Source organism: Adiantum capillus-veneris, chromosome 19 (assembly GCF_014529385.1).
Source record: "Adiantum capillus-veneris isolate H3 chromosome 19, ASM1452938v2, whole genome shotgun sequence".
In the NCBI taxonomy this organism is placed as follows: domain Eukaryota; kingdom Viridiplantae; phylum Streptophyta; class Polypodiopsida; order Polypodiales; family Pteridaceae; genus Adiantum; species Adiantum capillus-veneris.
In genome coordinates this window covers 83483869-83497047 of record NC_140949.1, presented here as the reverse complement: position 1 = coordinate 83497047, position 13179 = coordinate 83483869, and the positions used below count along the sequence as shown (strand labels likewise).

The window sequence follows — 13179 nt, the reverse complement described above, 5'->3', positions numbered from 1 at the left end:
ATCTTGGAGTGCTCTGAGTAATGCCCTCGAGAGAAGGCTATGTCAAACTGCTGAATGAAGGTCAAAGCCCTCGGAGCATCTCGGAACGTAGAAAAGGAGTCAAACTTAATCGACTGTCCACCTTCTTTGAATTCTTTTACTTTCTTGCTTTTATCTTCGACAAAGTCATATTGGTTGGCTCTGTAAAAATGCTTCTTCTTTGCATAAAACATGAGATTGTCGGAGTCCGAACTATCTGAGGATGACTCCTTTGTAGAATTGTCAGAAACTGGGCGAAATTTCAGTTTCTTTGCCTTTTTCTTGCCCTTTCCGAAGCTTTGCTTTTTGCTTCGCTTTTTACCTTTTCTGTCTTCTTCGCTCGAGTCAGAAGAGCTAGAAGAACGTCTGAAGAAGAAGAAGAAGAAGGACTGTGTAGTCCTTCAAATCGTACACACTTCTTCTGCTTTCTTGCCGATTGACGACCCAAATAACCGGGGAAGTTAGTACCTTTCTTGTGCTTTTTCTCGTGCTTTTTGGATTTGTTGTTTGCGTCCAAAAATCGGCTGATCTGTGTCTGAACCACCTCTTGTAATTCTTGCTCTGTCACAAACTGGTGACATGGCATGGCCTGGACATGGGGCAGCAGAGCACTCCCACACACACACCCCGGAAAAGAAGGCCTGCCAAATGCACCGACAGGTTAGTATGGATTTCCGAAAATTGCGGTTGATTTTGCGGTGCAAAACGCGGAAGTTGCTGACCTGGCATTTTCGTACAGAAAGTTGCTTTTTACGCTACTGAATTCCCACGAGGCAGTGTGGGTTGATGAAGAGTTTTTCAGAGATTGCCCAGAGTTGTTGGCAGACTACAAGGAAGCCATGCAGCTTGGTACCAATACCTCACTTTGAAAAGGAGGGGATGTCACGTGCACATCTAACCCTATGTGCATGTGGACAAGCTATCTCAGGTCTAGGGTTCAGGTCAGCCTAGAAAGTGTTCTAGCACCTTTGTGAGCCTGTGAGCAGGCCGTGCATGTCCAGGCTCTTAGAGTAGTTGCATATCCTCTGATTGCACACCCAGTACCACCCAGCATATGTACCATCCAAGCAGAAGGACCAAATCCCCAAAATCTCAGCCAGTTTTGGGACAGAGCATTTTACAAGCAATTGGGCATTTTTATTTATTTAAATTGCATAATTTTCAAGGTCGTGGGCTGTTGGGAAGACTGCTCGACCCAGCTTGCTGCAGCTATATAAGCAGACAGGGGGCGCCCATTTTTAGCAGAAGAGACAGAAGAAGTTCCAGCAACTTGCAGTGTTCTCTCCTCAGCAAGACCGATAGAAGACAACCTAGCGTTTTCAGCCAACAGCAGCAGCCAGCATTTTGGAGCACATTCCTCTAGTGTTTTCTGCAACAGTTCCTCTAGCGTTTTTGGTTTCCAGATCAAGCCTAACGTTTGCAGTTTCCGGCGCGAGTTCTGTGAGGCTAGGGGCGAGATCTGCAAAGGCTAAGTGCTGAAATCTGAAAACACTAATGGTCTTAGCTGTCTCACCTACCCATAGCAAATCCTTGCCGTACCGTCAAGTCAGCCAACAGTTAAAGTTTCAGCCCTCTGTTTTTAGATTTCAGCATCTGTGTTTTCAGCGCATCGTCGTCATCACTATCCTCGCTGACACAGTGTCAGAGTTAAGCAGAAAGTTAGCAATTTGCAGATTTTAGCAGATTTTAGCAGAAAGTTTGCTGGCAAATTTTAGCAGAGTTTAGAACGGGCTGCACCTTACACTCGGAAGTTGTACTTTGCAATGATTAATGATAAAGAAATACCGAAAGGGGCACCAGACTTTGGGGCCAATACCTCTGGGCACGGAACTACGTCGGGCCGCGTCGACTCTCTCTCTCTCTCTCTCTCTCTCTCTCTCTTAAAGTTCAGTGATTTTGGACATATGAGATGAGTGCAGGATAAATCAGTTTGGATGGGTTTGTCTATTCTTTTCGTTTGGCTAGTCAGTTGCCTTCTTGTCCTCTTATCATTGAAGTCAATTTACTTCTTGGCATGATCATTTGACATGACTGACTTCACAAGGAGCCTCTACCTTGACTGCAGTAGCATGTGCGAAAGCTGTCATCACTTTGGGAAGTGTATGTTTTCTGACTCAGGTTCTGAACTGTGTGAAGTGTTATATATGCCATATTGTATTCTTTATCTAAGGAGAGTATAGTCTCTGACTCTTGTTTTTCCAAGTACAGGTGTCCATAAAAGATGTGCTTTAGAGTGCTATGTCTATATGTCAAAGAAAGAAACTATCTTGTGTCAGTCAGTTGCAACGAAGCAGATAAACTGCCTTTGCAATTCTAGTAGCAGTAAAGTTTGAAATGATTTGGATCTTGGTCTATCCTTTTTGTATTGTTTCAGCCATCTTTCTTTTTAATAGAAATGTGCAGTAATTATTATGATTGGAATTGTTGCAGTCGTCTACTGCAGCAAATGTAAATGAGTGGAGAGCAAAGCTTGCAGCATTTGTTCAAAATCCTAAAAAGCAAGAGTTAATCTCTACAAACAAGAAGGATAGGCGAGATTACAAACATCTCTCTCAGTTGGCCAGTCAACTTGGGCTCCACAGGTGCATGTGTTTGAATTAAGAAGATTTAGAAATGTACTTGACTAGTGAGGATGTTGTGCGTTTCAATGCGTGCAGCCCATGATGATGTGAAAGATCCTTTTTCATGTGAAGGTTTTCCTTTGTTAAGTTGCTAAATAACAGACAACCAGGCCCCCCCAACTGACACCTCACTGCTTTCTTGCAGCCAAAATTATGGAAGAGTTGTGGCTTTCAGTAAAGTGCCACTGGCAAATTATAGAGCTGATTTGGATTTCAAACGGCCAGTGCGAAAGGTAAGGTTGTAAGAGCTATCTTGCATCCAACTTGTGGTATTTCAATTTTCCTTCTTCACATAATCTTTTATTTGCAGGTATGCATAGCACCCCATGTCCATAGAAACGTGGACGCCTTACTTGGACGACATCTTAACGAGAAAGGCGCTTCTATAGAACAAGTAATAGAAGCTCCTGTATATGGACCTTCAGATACAGTTCTTAATGCTCAACCTGAGAGATTTCCAGTATCCAGCCATGTTCTGCAGCTCAGGAGCACACTTCTTCAAGAGAAGCAGCAAGCTTGGAGGGTAAAATGGGGTTTTAGTCACAGGAAGGATTGGCCTGCATAATCTTTGGCTAATTGTATCACTTCCTGAATGTTGGCAGGATTCTCCAGAAGGTCAAAAAATGATGGCATTACGAGCTTCATTACCTGCATACAAGAAACGGGAAAGCTTGCTTACAGCAGTGGCAAACAATCAGGTTTCTTAGCTTCATATTATGCATGTTGCTACCTTCGTCTGCGAGACTACAATATGCATTGATTGCCATGTGAATTTATTGTGTTTTTTTCTTTAGGTCCTTGTTGTGTCTGGTGAGACTGGTTGTGGTAAGACAACACAGTTACCACAGTACATTTTGGAATCAGAAATCGAAGCTGGCCGTGGAGGATCCTGCAATATCATCTGCACGCAGCCTCGACGTATCTCTGCAATGTCTGTTGCAGAGAGAGTAGCTGCAGAGAGAGGGGAACCATTGGGTGATTCTGTGAGTTCGAATTGACAGCATTCTGTTTCCAGTTTGCAAATATGCAATGCTGAGACATGTGAAATTCTGGATGCCTACATTAATGCATTAAGGTTGTTATTCCAGGTGGGTTACAAAGTAAGGCTTGAGGGTACTCGCGGAAGGGACACACGCTTACTTTTTTGCACTACAGGGATTTTACTGAGGAGATTGATATTGGACCCGACACTTTCAGGAGTTAGCCATGTGGTTGTGGATGAAATTCATGAAAGAGGCATGAATGAAGGTTAGTACTGTGCATGTCATTTTTCAAAAGCCCAACGATTCACATGCATGGTGTTACCGAGCAATATGTCTGTGGTTGTGCTCCAGATTTTTTGTTAATTGTCTTAAAAGACATACTTCCTCGCCGTCCGGATCTCAGAGTTATATTGATGAGTGCAACCTTGAATGCTGAATTATTTTCAACCTTCTTCAATATGGCTCCTACTTGCCATATACCTGTGAGTATCAGACATGATCTCAAATATAGTTCTGAGAATAAGCTGTAGCTGTATATATTTGGTTATACACATGCATCCAGATCTATTTCCTTGGCTGCAGTTCTAATTCTCGTGTGGTTTTTGTGGCGTACACTCCACTTTATTGTATTTTCATGACACACTTTCTCATTTCAAATCAGATGCTCAGTGTGTATTTCTTTGTCTGGTTTAGCAACGGAATGTTTGCACTTTGAGCTTGAATGCCTTGATAATCAGACAAGGTTTGTGCTTGTAGGCGAGGTCTCTGTATTATGTTACCCTTCATCTTTGTTTGTCACGTCTGTCTGGTTCATGACTCTCTCCCAGCCTCCACCGCCTTTGATCAAACAATCTTATAGATAAAGAGTCCATGGTAGGTCACCTTTTAGTTGCCTACTTACTTATTTCATATGTCATGACATTATAAACAATTGATTAGGAGTATTTTGAAGCTTCACCATGTAAGATAGAAGATATCTTAGTGCAGCCTTTGTAAGTCTCAATCTCTAATGCGATAAGCCTATACCTCCTTTTGCACATGTCCTGTTTCTTGCTTGACTCCACGATAACCCCAGAATGTAGATTTCTTGAAGCTTCACAAGGTGCAACAGCATATTACTTACAGCAGCCGTAGAAGTCTTATCTTTTCCAAGTGCACTTTACATCGAGCTAACCTGGAGTAATTCAAACTAAGGTGTGGTGACTTTTCGAGAAAGTTCCTGCCTAGTAAAATAGGAAGTACTGGCTTTAAATAAGGATGATCTGTTGATAAATTAGATTGCCTTAAAAGCACAGATGAGATTGGCTTTTTGGCTTGCAAGAAGGTATATGCAGGTGCAAAAACAACAAGGAGAAATGTACTGTAAATGCACAAATTCTTTTCACTGTAAATGCAGTGACTCATTCCTATATCTTTTTAGCTGTGCATAATCTAGCAACGAAACCGGCCATAAAGGTTAGGCTGTTTATACTCTTTTATCATGTCAACGAAGGGTGTATGAAGGCATGGAGGAATGTTGACATGTGGGTGAGGAGGAGCAAAGCTAGGTTAATAAAGCAGGTGGGCCTACGAGCGACAAGCCTCCCAGTAAAAAGGAATCACGGCTTGAATGGGCAAGGAAGCTGTAAGTGAGGTCTCTGTGGTCGTGGACATCTTTCTCTGCAAATGGCAATGACCTTGTACAACGTTACTGCTCTAGAGAGGCGTATGTTACAGTGATGCGAGTAGATGAGGGTGTAGAACCTGTCAGAGCTGTAGGATTGGGAATGAAAAAGTCTGTAAGCGGTCTCTGTGCTTGCTACACGAGGCTCACTGCTCTCTTCCTTCAAGAGACTCTTTTAGTGCCGCCTAAGCTCGAATAAAATGAGCCCAAGACACCCCTCAAAGCACTTGATTCAATGCAATGGTCCAAAACCTTCACGAGAAAAGCAATGGTACCTCCCTCAATCTCATTATAGACAGTACAATGCCATACATAGTGCTCTTCCAACTCCACCTCCTAATGACACATCCTGCAATTTCTGTCTTGTGATATACCCTTATACCTACCTGTCTCCAATCTTAGTGGAGATACGCATGTGGCCAATAAGTTGAAATAACACCTCTGATATGTGGCCAATAGCACCTTTGTTACCATGTCAGAGATGTGTGTACATGTATGTGGTGCGTATAATAACCCTGCCTGGAGAGGAGTGTAGAAAATGCTCCTAGTAATGTACCATTTTGTGCCATGTGGTTGTGAGGGCCTTATTCATGTCCATTCCAAGTCTAATTTCACAATTTTCATCCAAATGACTCAGTTCAGGTCTGTGAGACTTAAGATTGAGGAAAAGGCAGTCAAGGCTAGAGTCAAAAGGAGGGACTGCATCAATAGCGAGCACGTCTCTTAGCTTCCTTTTCAAGGGTGGGCATTCATCACCTCCACCTTTTTATATGGAACACTCTTTTGGAATTTCATGACTACAATCCGTTTTGCATTCTCCTTAACCTTTGCCTTAGTTGTAGAAAAGGTTGTATTTTCTACGCCCGCATTTGTACACACGTTGGGCGCTAACTGTGTTTTTGTGGAAAAGGGTTTATCCAAAACCCACCTTATCTGGTAATTAGATCTTCTAGGGCTATTCAAATTTGTGTGTGAAAATCAATCCTCTCTTATCAAACCAATAAAAGTAGAAATTTCACACAAATCTGATAACTTTTAAGCAACATGACAGTATAGTACAAAACAGGTCCTGCAAAAGGTGCTTTTGTTAAAGACCATACTTGCGGTAGAAAACTAATCGAACACAAATATGACCTCCTTAACCACCATACATTTGAAAATCTTTCTTTGTCATTCCGCTGATGTGCTTCTCAGATTTTGCAAAACTATGAAGTCTGGGTGCTGATGACATATCAGTATGTTTGAAATTTGTAGAGCATCATAATTATTATTCTGCCGCCTGCATCATGTATGGTCAGAGGTTTGATAATGTGCCACTGTGCCACACTCCTTTTTTGATGCTGCTGCATTTTTCTAATACAGGGTTTCACTCATCCTGTAAAGGATCATTTTCTGGAGGATATATTAGAGCTCACTGGCCACAGGTTGACAGAGGGAAATCAGATTGATGATTATGGCCACTCAAAATCCTGGAAAATGCAAAAACAATGTCATAATAGAAAGCGTAAAACATCCGTGAATAACCTGGTCACGGTAGGCTGTGTAATTGCTTTTCATTACGAGCTTCTTGTCATGGTAAGCACTGAATATTGTGACCAGGTTCAAGTTTGTATTTTGAATTCTCGCAGAATGCTCTCTCAGGCACAAATTTTGAGGGATGCAGTTATTCAACCAGATTTTCTCTTTCAAGATGGGATCCAGAAAGCCTAGGGTTCAACCTTATTCAAGCTCTGCTTTGCCATATTTGTTCACGAGAAAAACCTGGTGCAGTTTTGGTCTTTATGACAGGGTGGGAAGAGATCACAGCATTAAAGGATAAACTCTCTTCACATCCGCTTTTGGGTGATGGAAGAAAGGTTTTGATTCTGCCATGCCACGGGAGTATGGCTAGTGCAGAGCAGGTATGCTTCTTCTTCTTATCTTCTTATGATGGTTTAAATGGTGCTCTGGAATTGTGAAAACTTACAAGGGCACTGATCATTCGATATCAGAAATTGATTTTTGAACATCCACCTCCAAACGTTCGCAAGATAGTACTCGCGACAAACATGGCGGAAACAAGCATCACTATCAATGATGTCGTCTTTGTTGTAGATTGTGGAAAGGCAAAGGAGACCTCTTATGATGCTCTAAATAACACACCTTGTCTTTTGCCTTCGTGGATATCGAAAGCATCTGCTCGCCAAGTGAGTATTCTACCCTTGAGGTTTTTGAGATTTGTTGTGTAATTAACCGGATCACCATGTTGTTAGTGCTCTAACTGAAACTGATGATTATCATCACTTTTTCAGCAGTCAAAATTTTAGATGTACAGGATATTTCCTCATCATATTTATTTTTTCAATTCCAATTTTCAGCTAGGGCTTCAGATACCCACATGTAACAATCTCCATTTATGAGCTCAGATACCGACCCTTTTATTTTTATTGTGTGTAGAGGAGAGGAAGGGCTGGACGAGTTCAACCAGGGGAGTCCTACCATATTTATCCAAAAGCTGTGTTTGATGCCTTTGCTGACTATCAACAGCCAGAGTTACACAGAGTTCCTTTGCATTCCTTGTGTCTTCAAATAAAAAGTCTTAATTTAGGGAGCATTGAAGGCTTCTTATCAAAAGCTATGCAACCACCTGAACCTTTATCAGTAAGCTTTTGTAGAGCGTGTTTTTTTTTTCAAACATGGTGTGAATTCTGATGGTCTTACTATCTATTTCATCATCTCAGGTAAAGAATGCCATACATCTGCTAAAAATAATTGGGGCTTTGGATGATAACGAAGAGCTAACATATTTAGGTATACTCGCAGGCTACTGAGGAAATGCTCTTTATTTGGGTCCTTTGTTTTCATTGAAAAACAATGTTTTATATATAGCTTCATTTATTGAAACCAATCTTGTTTTTTTTTGTGGGGCCGGGGGGGGGGGGGGGGACTATTTAAGGCCGTCATCTATCAACTTTTCCTGTGGAGCCAACCATTGGAAAAATGCTGGTCATGGGTTCTACTTTTGGATGTCTGGAACCAGTCCTTACAATTGCAGCTGGTCTTACTCTCAGAGACCCATTTGTCTCTCCCTTCGATAAAAGAGATGTAAGCTAGTCTATTTATCGCTGATCAAGACATGTAACAGTTCTTTTTAATGATTAGATAACTTTACAGTTAATCTGAGTGGAAGTACACGGATTACTTAATTAGGAGATGGCATCAATGTTAGTTGGTCACCAAATGTTAATGTTCATCGATGTTATGGAGGCCATTATTAAATATATTCCCTTCTATTTCTTGATTAGATGAGGAACTTTAATGTTTGTGATTTGAGGTTACAATGCCCATTCTTAATTCTTTTTTAATTTCTGGATAAAAGAAATTGATGCTCCTCATGATCTTTCATCGCTATAGCTGGAACTTATTCGCATCCTTAATTTAGGCACACATTATTCAAGACCAACGTTTGTCCAGACACTGTGTGAGTCTTTAATAAAAGGAGACGTGTGTCTTTTGAGGCGCATATTTTTACTCCTACTGGCTTGCCTTTGTTTCATTTGATGAGGCCAGTTTGATTTTCTGAATGCGCAGTTTATAGTGTGGTCAATGCTGCTTGCCTTGTTCTTAAGAAGGTAGGAGGCCCTCGAAAGCATGGACCAATTCATGTGTAGGCATCAATGGATCTCGCTTATTACATCAACCACATGGCTCTAAATGCAAGGGCTTACACATTGACTTTTGACTAATGGCCTGTATAAATTGAAGTTCTGTTGTTCAATCAAAATGCTCATCACTATCTGTCGACAGTTAGATATTTGTCGAAGAATTGAAACTGATTTGCAAATGAGCAGAAGTGGTTATTATGAATCATGTCATTGTACTTTCAATGCCACCTCTCTGTTTTGCTTACCTTTGTTATATGTTTGCACATTTGTAAGGCCCCAATATGTGGAAGCCTTTGGTGCATGTGTGCCGAATGTGTTTTTCTGCTGTAAAGAATGACTGCATGTATCGGCTGATTTGACCAAGTTCATGGATATTAAATTCCGTGTGCAATTTTTGGCATCTGACCATATTGCCGTCTATTTTTACCACACAATCTTTGTAGGAGTCAAATAGGGATGTTTCCTTGATAACTTGCGTGCCAAACCTGTACAAGAGGTTTTTGTGCTATATAACTCTTATGATTTGGGAACTTTGAATGCTGGAGTTTGAATTGGGAGATAAGATGATGTTGGAGAAGAAAATACGTATGGGGAAATAAGAAGACTTAACCAATAAGTAAAACTAATTATTGATGCTTAATCAGCTAATCAGCTTTTAGATGAAACACAGCTCTGAGCATAATTGTGTAGCAATCACATGATGGGAATCCTATGAAATGTCTCTGGTATAAGTCTGAAGCCACTGAAATTCAGTCAAGCTCTTTTATTAGTGTAGTTTAATCAAACTAAAGGTTACCGAAATTTGGTCAAGCTCTTTTATTAGTGTAGTTTACTCAAACAAAAGGTTCCCTTTTTACTTTCATGAGTTGATCTGTGTGCTGGATGTGTCGGTCTGCTCAAGGAATTGTTTGGATAAGAAAGGATAATCTTTGCTTTATGGTTTGAAAAGATAGTTTGCAGCATTAGAGCAGGGAAGTGGTGGATTACCTTACTTTTGATTCGTTCTCAGGCTTTTGTTATATGTGGCAGATGGCAGACAGAAAACGGTTCGAATTTGGAGCTAGAGATTGTAGTGATCATATAGCTTATGTGCATGCTTATGATGGTTGGCGGGAAGCCAAAGTGCAGGGCAATGCTATGGATTTTTGTTGGGACAATTATCTATCTGCTCAAGCCCTTGAGGCGATGCATTCTCTTCGCAGACAGTTCAAGGATCTCATTAGGGACGCTGGTTTTCTGAATGGGGATGTTTTCGTGAACCATGATCGCACTTCATCGGAGCTTCTTGGTGGAGTTATATGCTCTGGCCTTTTTCCAAGAGTTGCAGCAGTTTTGGTAGGTACTTTTCAGTAAAGCATCTTGTCAACTGACTTTTACTCAGTGTTTTCATAATTGAATATGCTTCTTGTGACAGCCACCGAAGAACAATGTTGTACATTTCAAGACAGTCGAGGATGGTGAAGTGCTTCTAAATCAAGTGAGTGATGCCAGTTTATCTTCAGCAGATGAAAAATACCGGGTGCCCTGTCAGATAATTGAACATTCATTTATTCTTTGTGCAGAATTCTGTGCTTTCAAAACTGAGAGCCATTCCTCATCCTTGGATAGTCTTTCATGAAAAAGTGAAGACAGGCATTGTTATTCTTCGGGATTCCACTGGGATATCGGACACAATGCTGCTATTGTTTGGGGGTCGGTTAAGTTGTGGGACAAAGGTAAATAGTCAAGGAACTTCAGTAAATTACAATTTTTTTTTCAGGAATAATGGTGTTATTGTTTGTGGGTGGGTTAAGATGTGGGGCAAAGGTATAAATCATCAAATGTTTTGTACGGTTCAATTGTTTGTAGAATTTCTCTGAGATGTGTTACACAATGAGCATTTCTGAGCTTGTTATGTGGACAACTCTTGTGTTACAGTGATCAGTCTTTTCTGTTTGTATGAATTCTAAGGCCTCATTTGACGCCGTTCTTTTCTATTGTCAAAAGGAGAGAGAATTATAGCATACACACGGCCTTATACGTACTACATACTTTTATGAATGCTACCTAATGTTAACCTTTCCTGTTGTTGATACTTTCAGCCTGGTCAAATCATAATGGGAGATAACCTTGAGTTTTTCATGTCGACCAATTTGGCAAATACCATTCTGCAACTTCGCACGGAGCTTGATCATTTACTGCAAAGAAAGGTTAGTTTACTTATACTTATCAAGCTGTTTATAACTCTAGTATTAGAGTATCTTCCTTCGCCGATCTATGTGAGCCCCTTTATAGTTTTTAGAGCTGGTTTGTCTTTGTTGCAGATGCAGGATCCAAAACTGGACATATACGAGGATAGTAGGCATCTTTTAGATGCTGTGACTACACTTGTTAATGGAGATGAAAGTTTAGGAAAATTTGAATCTGTGGGAGCTGTTACACAACCTGAAAAGGCGAAAGAGCCCAAGAAGGTCTTGGAGGACAAAGGTGAGCAAAATGTTTTAAGTTTGCTTCACAATCTACTGCAACGAACTGGCCAGGAGCTACCTAGTTACAAGGTGAAAGGTCCCAAAAAGGATATGTTTCAAGCGAGGGTAAAATGTAATGGTCAGTACTTCCTTGGAAAGCCAGCATCAAGTAAAAGGCAGGCAGAAAGAAATGCAGCTGCAGAAGCCTTAGAGTGGTTGAACAAAGAGATGCAGGAAAAGAGGTCAGTAAAAGTAGCGAGGCGACCCTAATGTATTCTGTATCAACAGCATCAGAGTACCTCAAAGGCGTACTTTGAAGGCGAGGACTACAAGGTGGTTTGGCCAAGAAAAGAGGTGACACAGACCCAGAAATGACTGTGGATTCCTCGGGATCAGAACCTATGGTTATGTTAGCTTCTCCCCAGCACCAGCTATTACATTTACAGACATATAGGGTGCTTTCATAGAGCAAGCAAGATTACTGCAGTGGCATGGTTGGATGAAGGAAATGTCAATGTGTTAATGAGGTTTTGCTGCTGCTCTTGCATCAATGTAGTACTGCTCGGTCTGCAGAGAGTGTCCCATGGAGCTTGCCCTAGCTTGGCGGATTTCGGTCGGAGCCTGATATGGATGAATATGCATTTTGCTCCAGTGCAAAGATCATAAGGTTGGACCACTGCACTTGACAATGTTTAGTTGAATGATTGGTCAGAGGCTACATCAGTACCATTTCAAATTCAATGCTACTTGTGCAAGTTACTTAATGCTGGATTAGCAGCATGCATCATCAATGACCGAAGGGTTCAACACGGACTGCCATTTTACATTTGAAGCTTATCCTCATCCAGGATCAAATAGATATTGTGAGCCCCTACACGGCTCTACAGTTACTAAACCTTGTAACAAATTCAAGCCCCTTGACATAGACTACTTGTAGGTGGCTTAACACACACAACCACATTATTGGCTGTGACCTTGTAAATTACTGATACAACAGACATAATATTACTCAACGATTCTTTTTGGGGTATTCTCAACTAAGTATCGAATTTTTCCTTTTCGTGCTGTACTGAGTTCTCGTTTTTTGTAGTGGTGGTCTTGTCGAGTCTTAAACTGGCTCGTGTCCCTTTTTCCTTTTATGCATAGATTCTCTGAGTAGGAGATGAATCCACACAGGTGGATGAGGTGCATTTCAAGCCGTTGTTGATTGTCAGCTTTAGCGCTTATTGCAATGTGAAGCCTATCCAGAGAGACAAAATATACTAGGGGAAGGAGGGTGGGATTACAAGGGGCAGCCAGATCTATTTGCTGGAGTCCAAACATGAGGTACAGTTTTGCATGCTCATCTCCACTGAGAAGATAAAAGAGCTTCTAGGAAAGGTTGCTGCACATGGGACTATAGCTGTAAGCTGAACGATATGCACAGTGTAGACCTAAACACATTGCTCTATCGATGATGCATCATCTTGTCTTGCTCGATCTGCTGCTGCCACTTCTCATGCCGCCTCAGGGTGGATATTAATGCCATAGAGCCACAAGCATGTTGTTGGCTTTGGCATGGTTTGGACGGCTATTATTAATAATGTGGCTAGAGCCAAGCAGATGTAGTGGGCACATGCAGTCCCCTGTCTGGCAGTCTGGTGTTGTGAAACGGTGTCCTCTCGGTGATAGTGACAATAGCGGATCTCAACCCCTCTGCGTTTTAAAACGCTGGTTGCAACAGCCCCTTGACGTGCCCCCCCCCCCCCCCCCCCCCCCCCCCCCCCCCCCAATCTGCAACACCTGACTACGCCTCCTCTCTCA

The 13179-nt window shown here is 41.5% G+C and overlaps 1 protein-coding gene across 2 annotated transcripts in view; it reads left to right on the top strand.

The window, feature by feature from the left end:
* The window catches only part of LOC147434345 (DExH-box ATP-dependent RNA helicase DExH3-like), a 61552-nt gene extending 49146 nt beyond the window's left edge, over positions 1-12406 (top strand). Inside the window, exons 3-21 of one of the 2 annotated variants that reach the window (XM_086490855.1) lie at positions 2449-2600; positions 2785-2872; positions 2950-3162; positions 3242-3337; positions 3434-3622; positions 3728-3887; positions 3974-4104; positions 6648-6818; positions 6914-7186; positions 7277-7471; positions 7722-7925; positions 8006-8075; positions 8221-8369; positions 9959-10264; positions 10344-10406; positions 10492-10644; positions 11011-11118; positions 11233-11618; positions 11696-12406. In XM_086490855.1, the coding sequence (XP_086346981.1) occupies positions 2449-2600; positions 2785-2872; positions 2950-3162; positions 3242-3337; positions 3434-3622; positions 3728-3887; positions 3974-4104; positions 6648-6818; positions 6914-7186; positions 7277-7471; positions 7722-7925; positions 8006-8075; positions 8221-8369; positions 9959-10264; positions 10344-10406; positions 10492-10644; positions 11011-11118; positions 11233-11618; positions 11696-11843 (3255 nt within the window). In that variant the 3' untranslated portion in view covers positions 11844-12406. Of the gene's footprint in view, positions 1-2448; positions 2601-2784; positions 2873-2949; positions 3163-3241; positions 3338-3433; positions 3623-3727; positions 3888-3973; positions 4105-6647; positions 6819-6913; positions 7187-7276; positions 7472-7721; positions 7926-8005; positions 8076-8220; positions 8370-9958; positions 10265-10343; positions 10407-10491; positions 10645-11010; positions 11119-11232 lie in introns of both variants that reach the window. The other variant, XM_086490854.1, reaches the window with a different exon arrangement.
* The last annotated feature ends 773 nt before the right edge of the window (positions 12407-13179 follow it).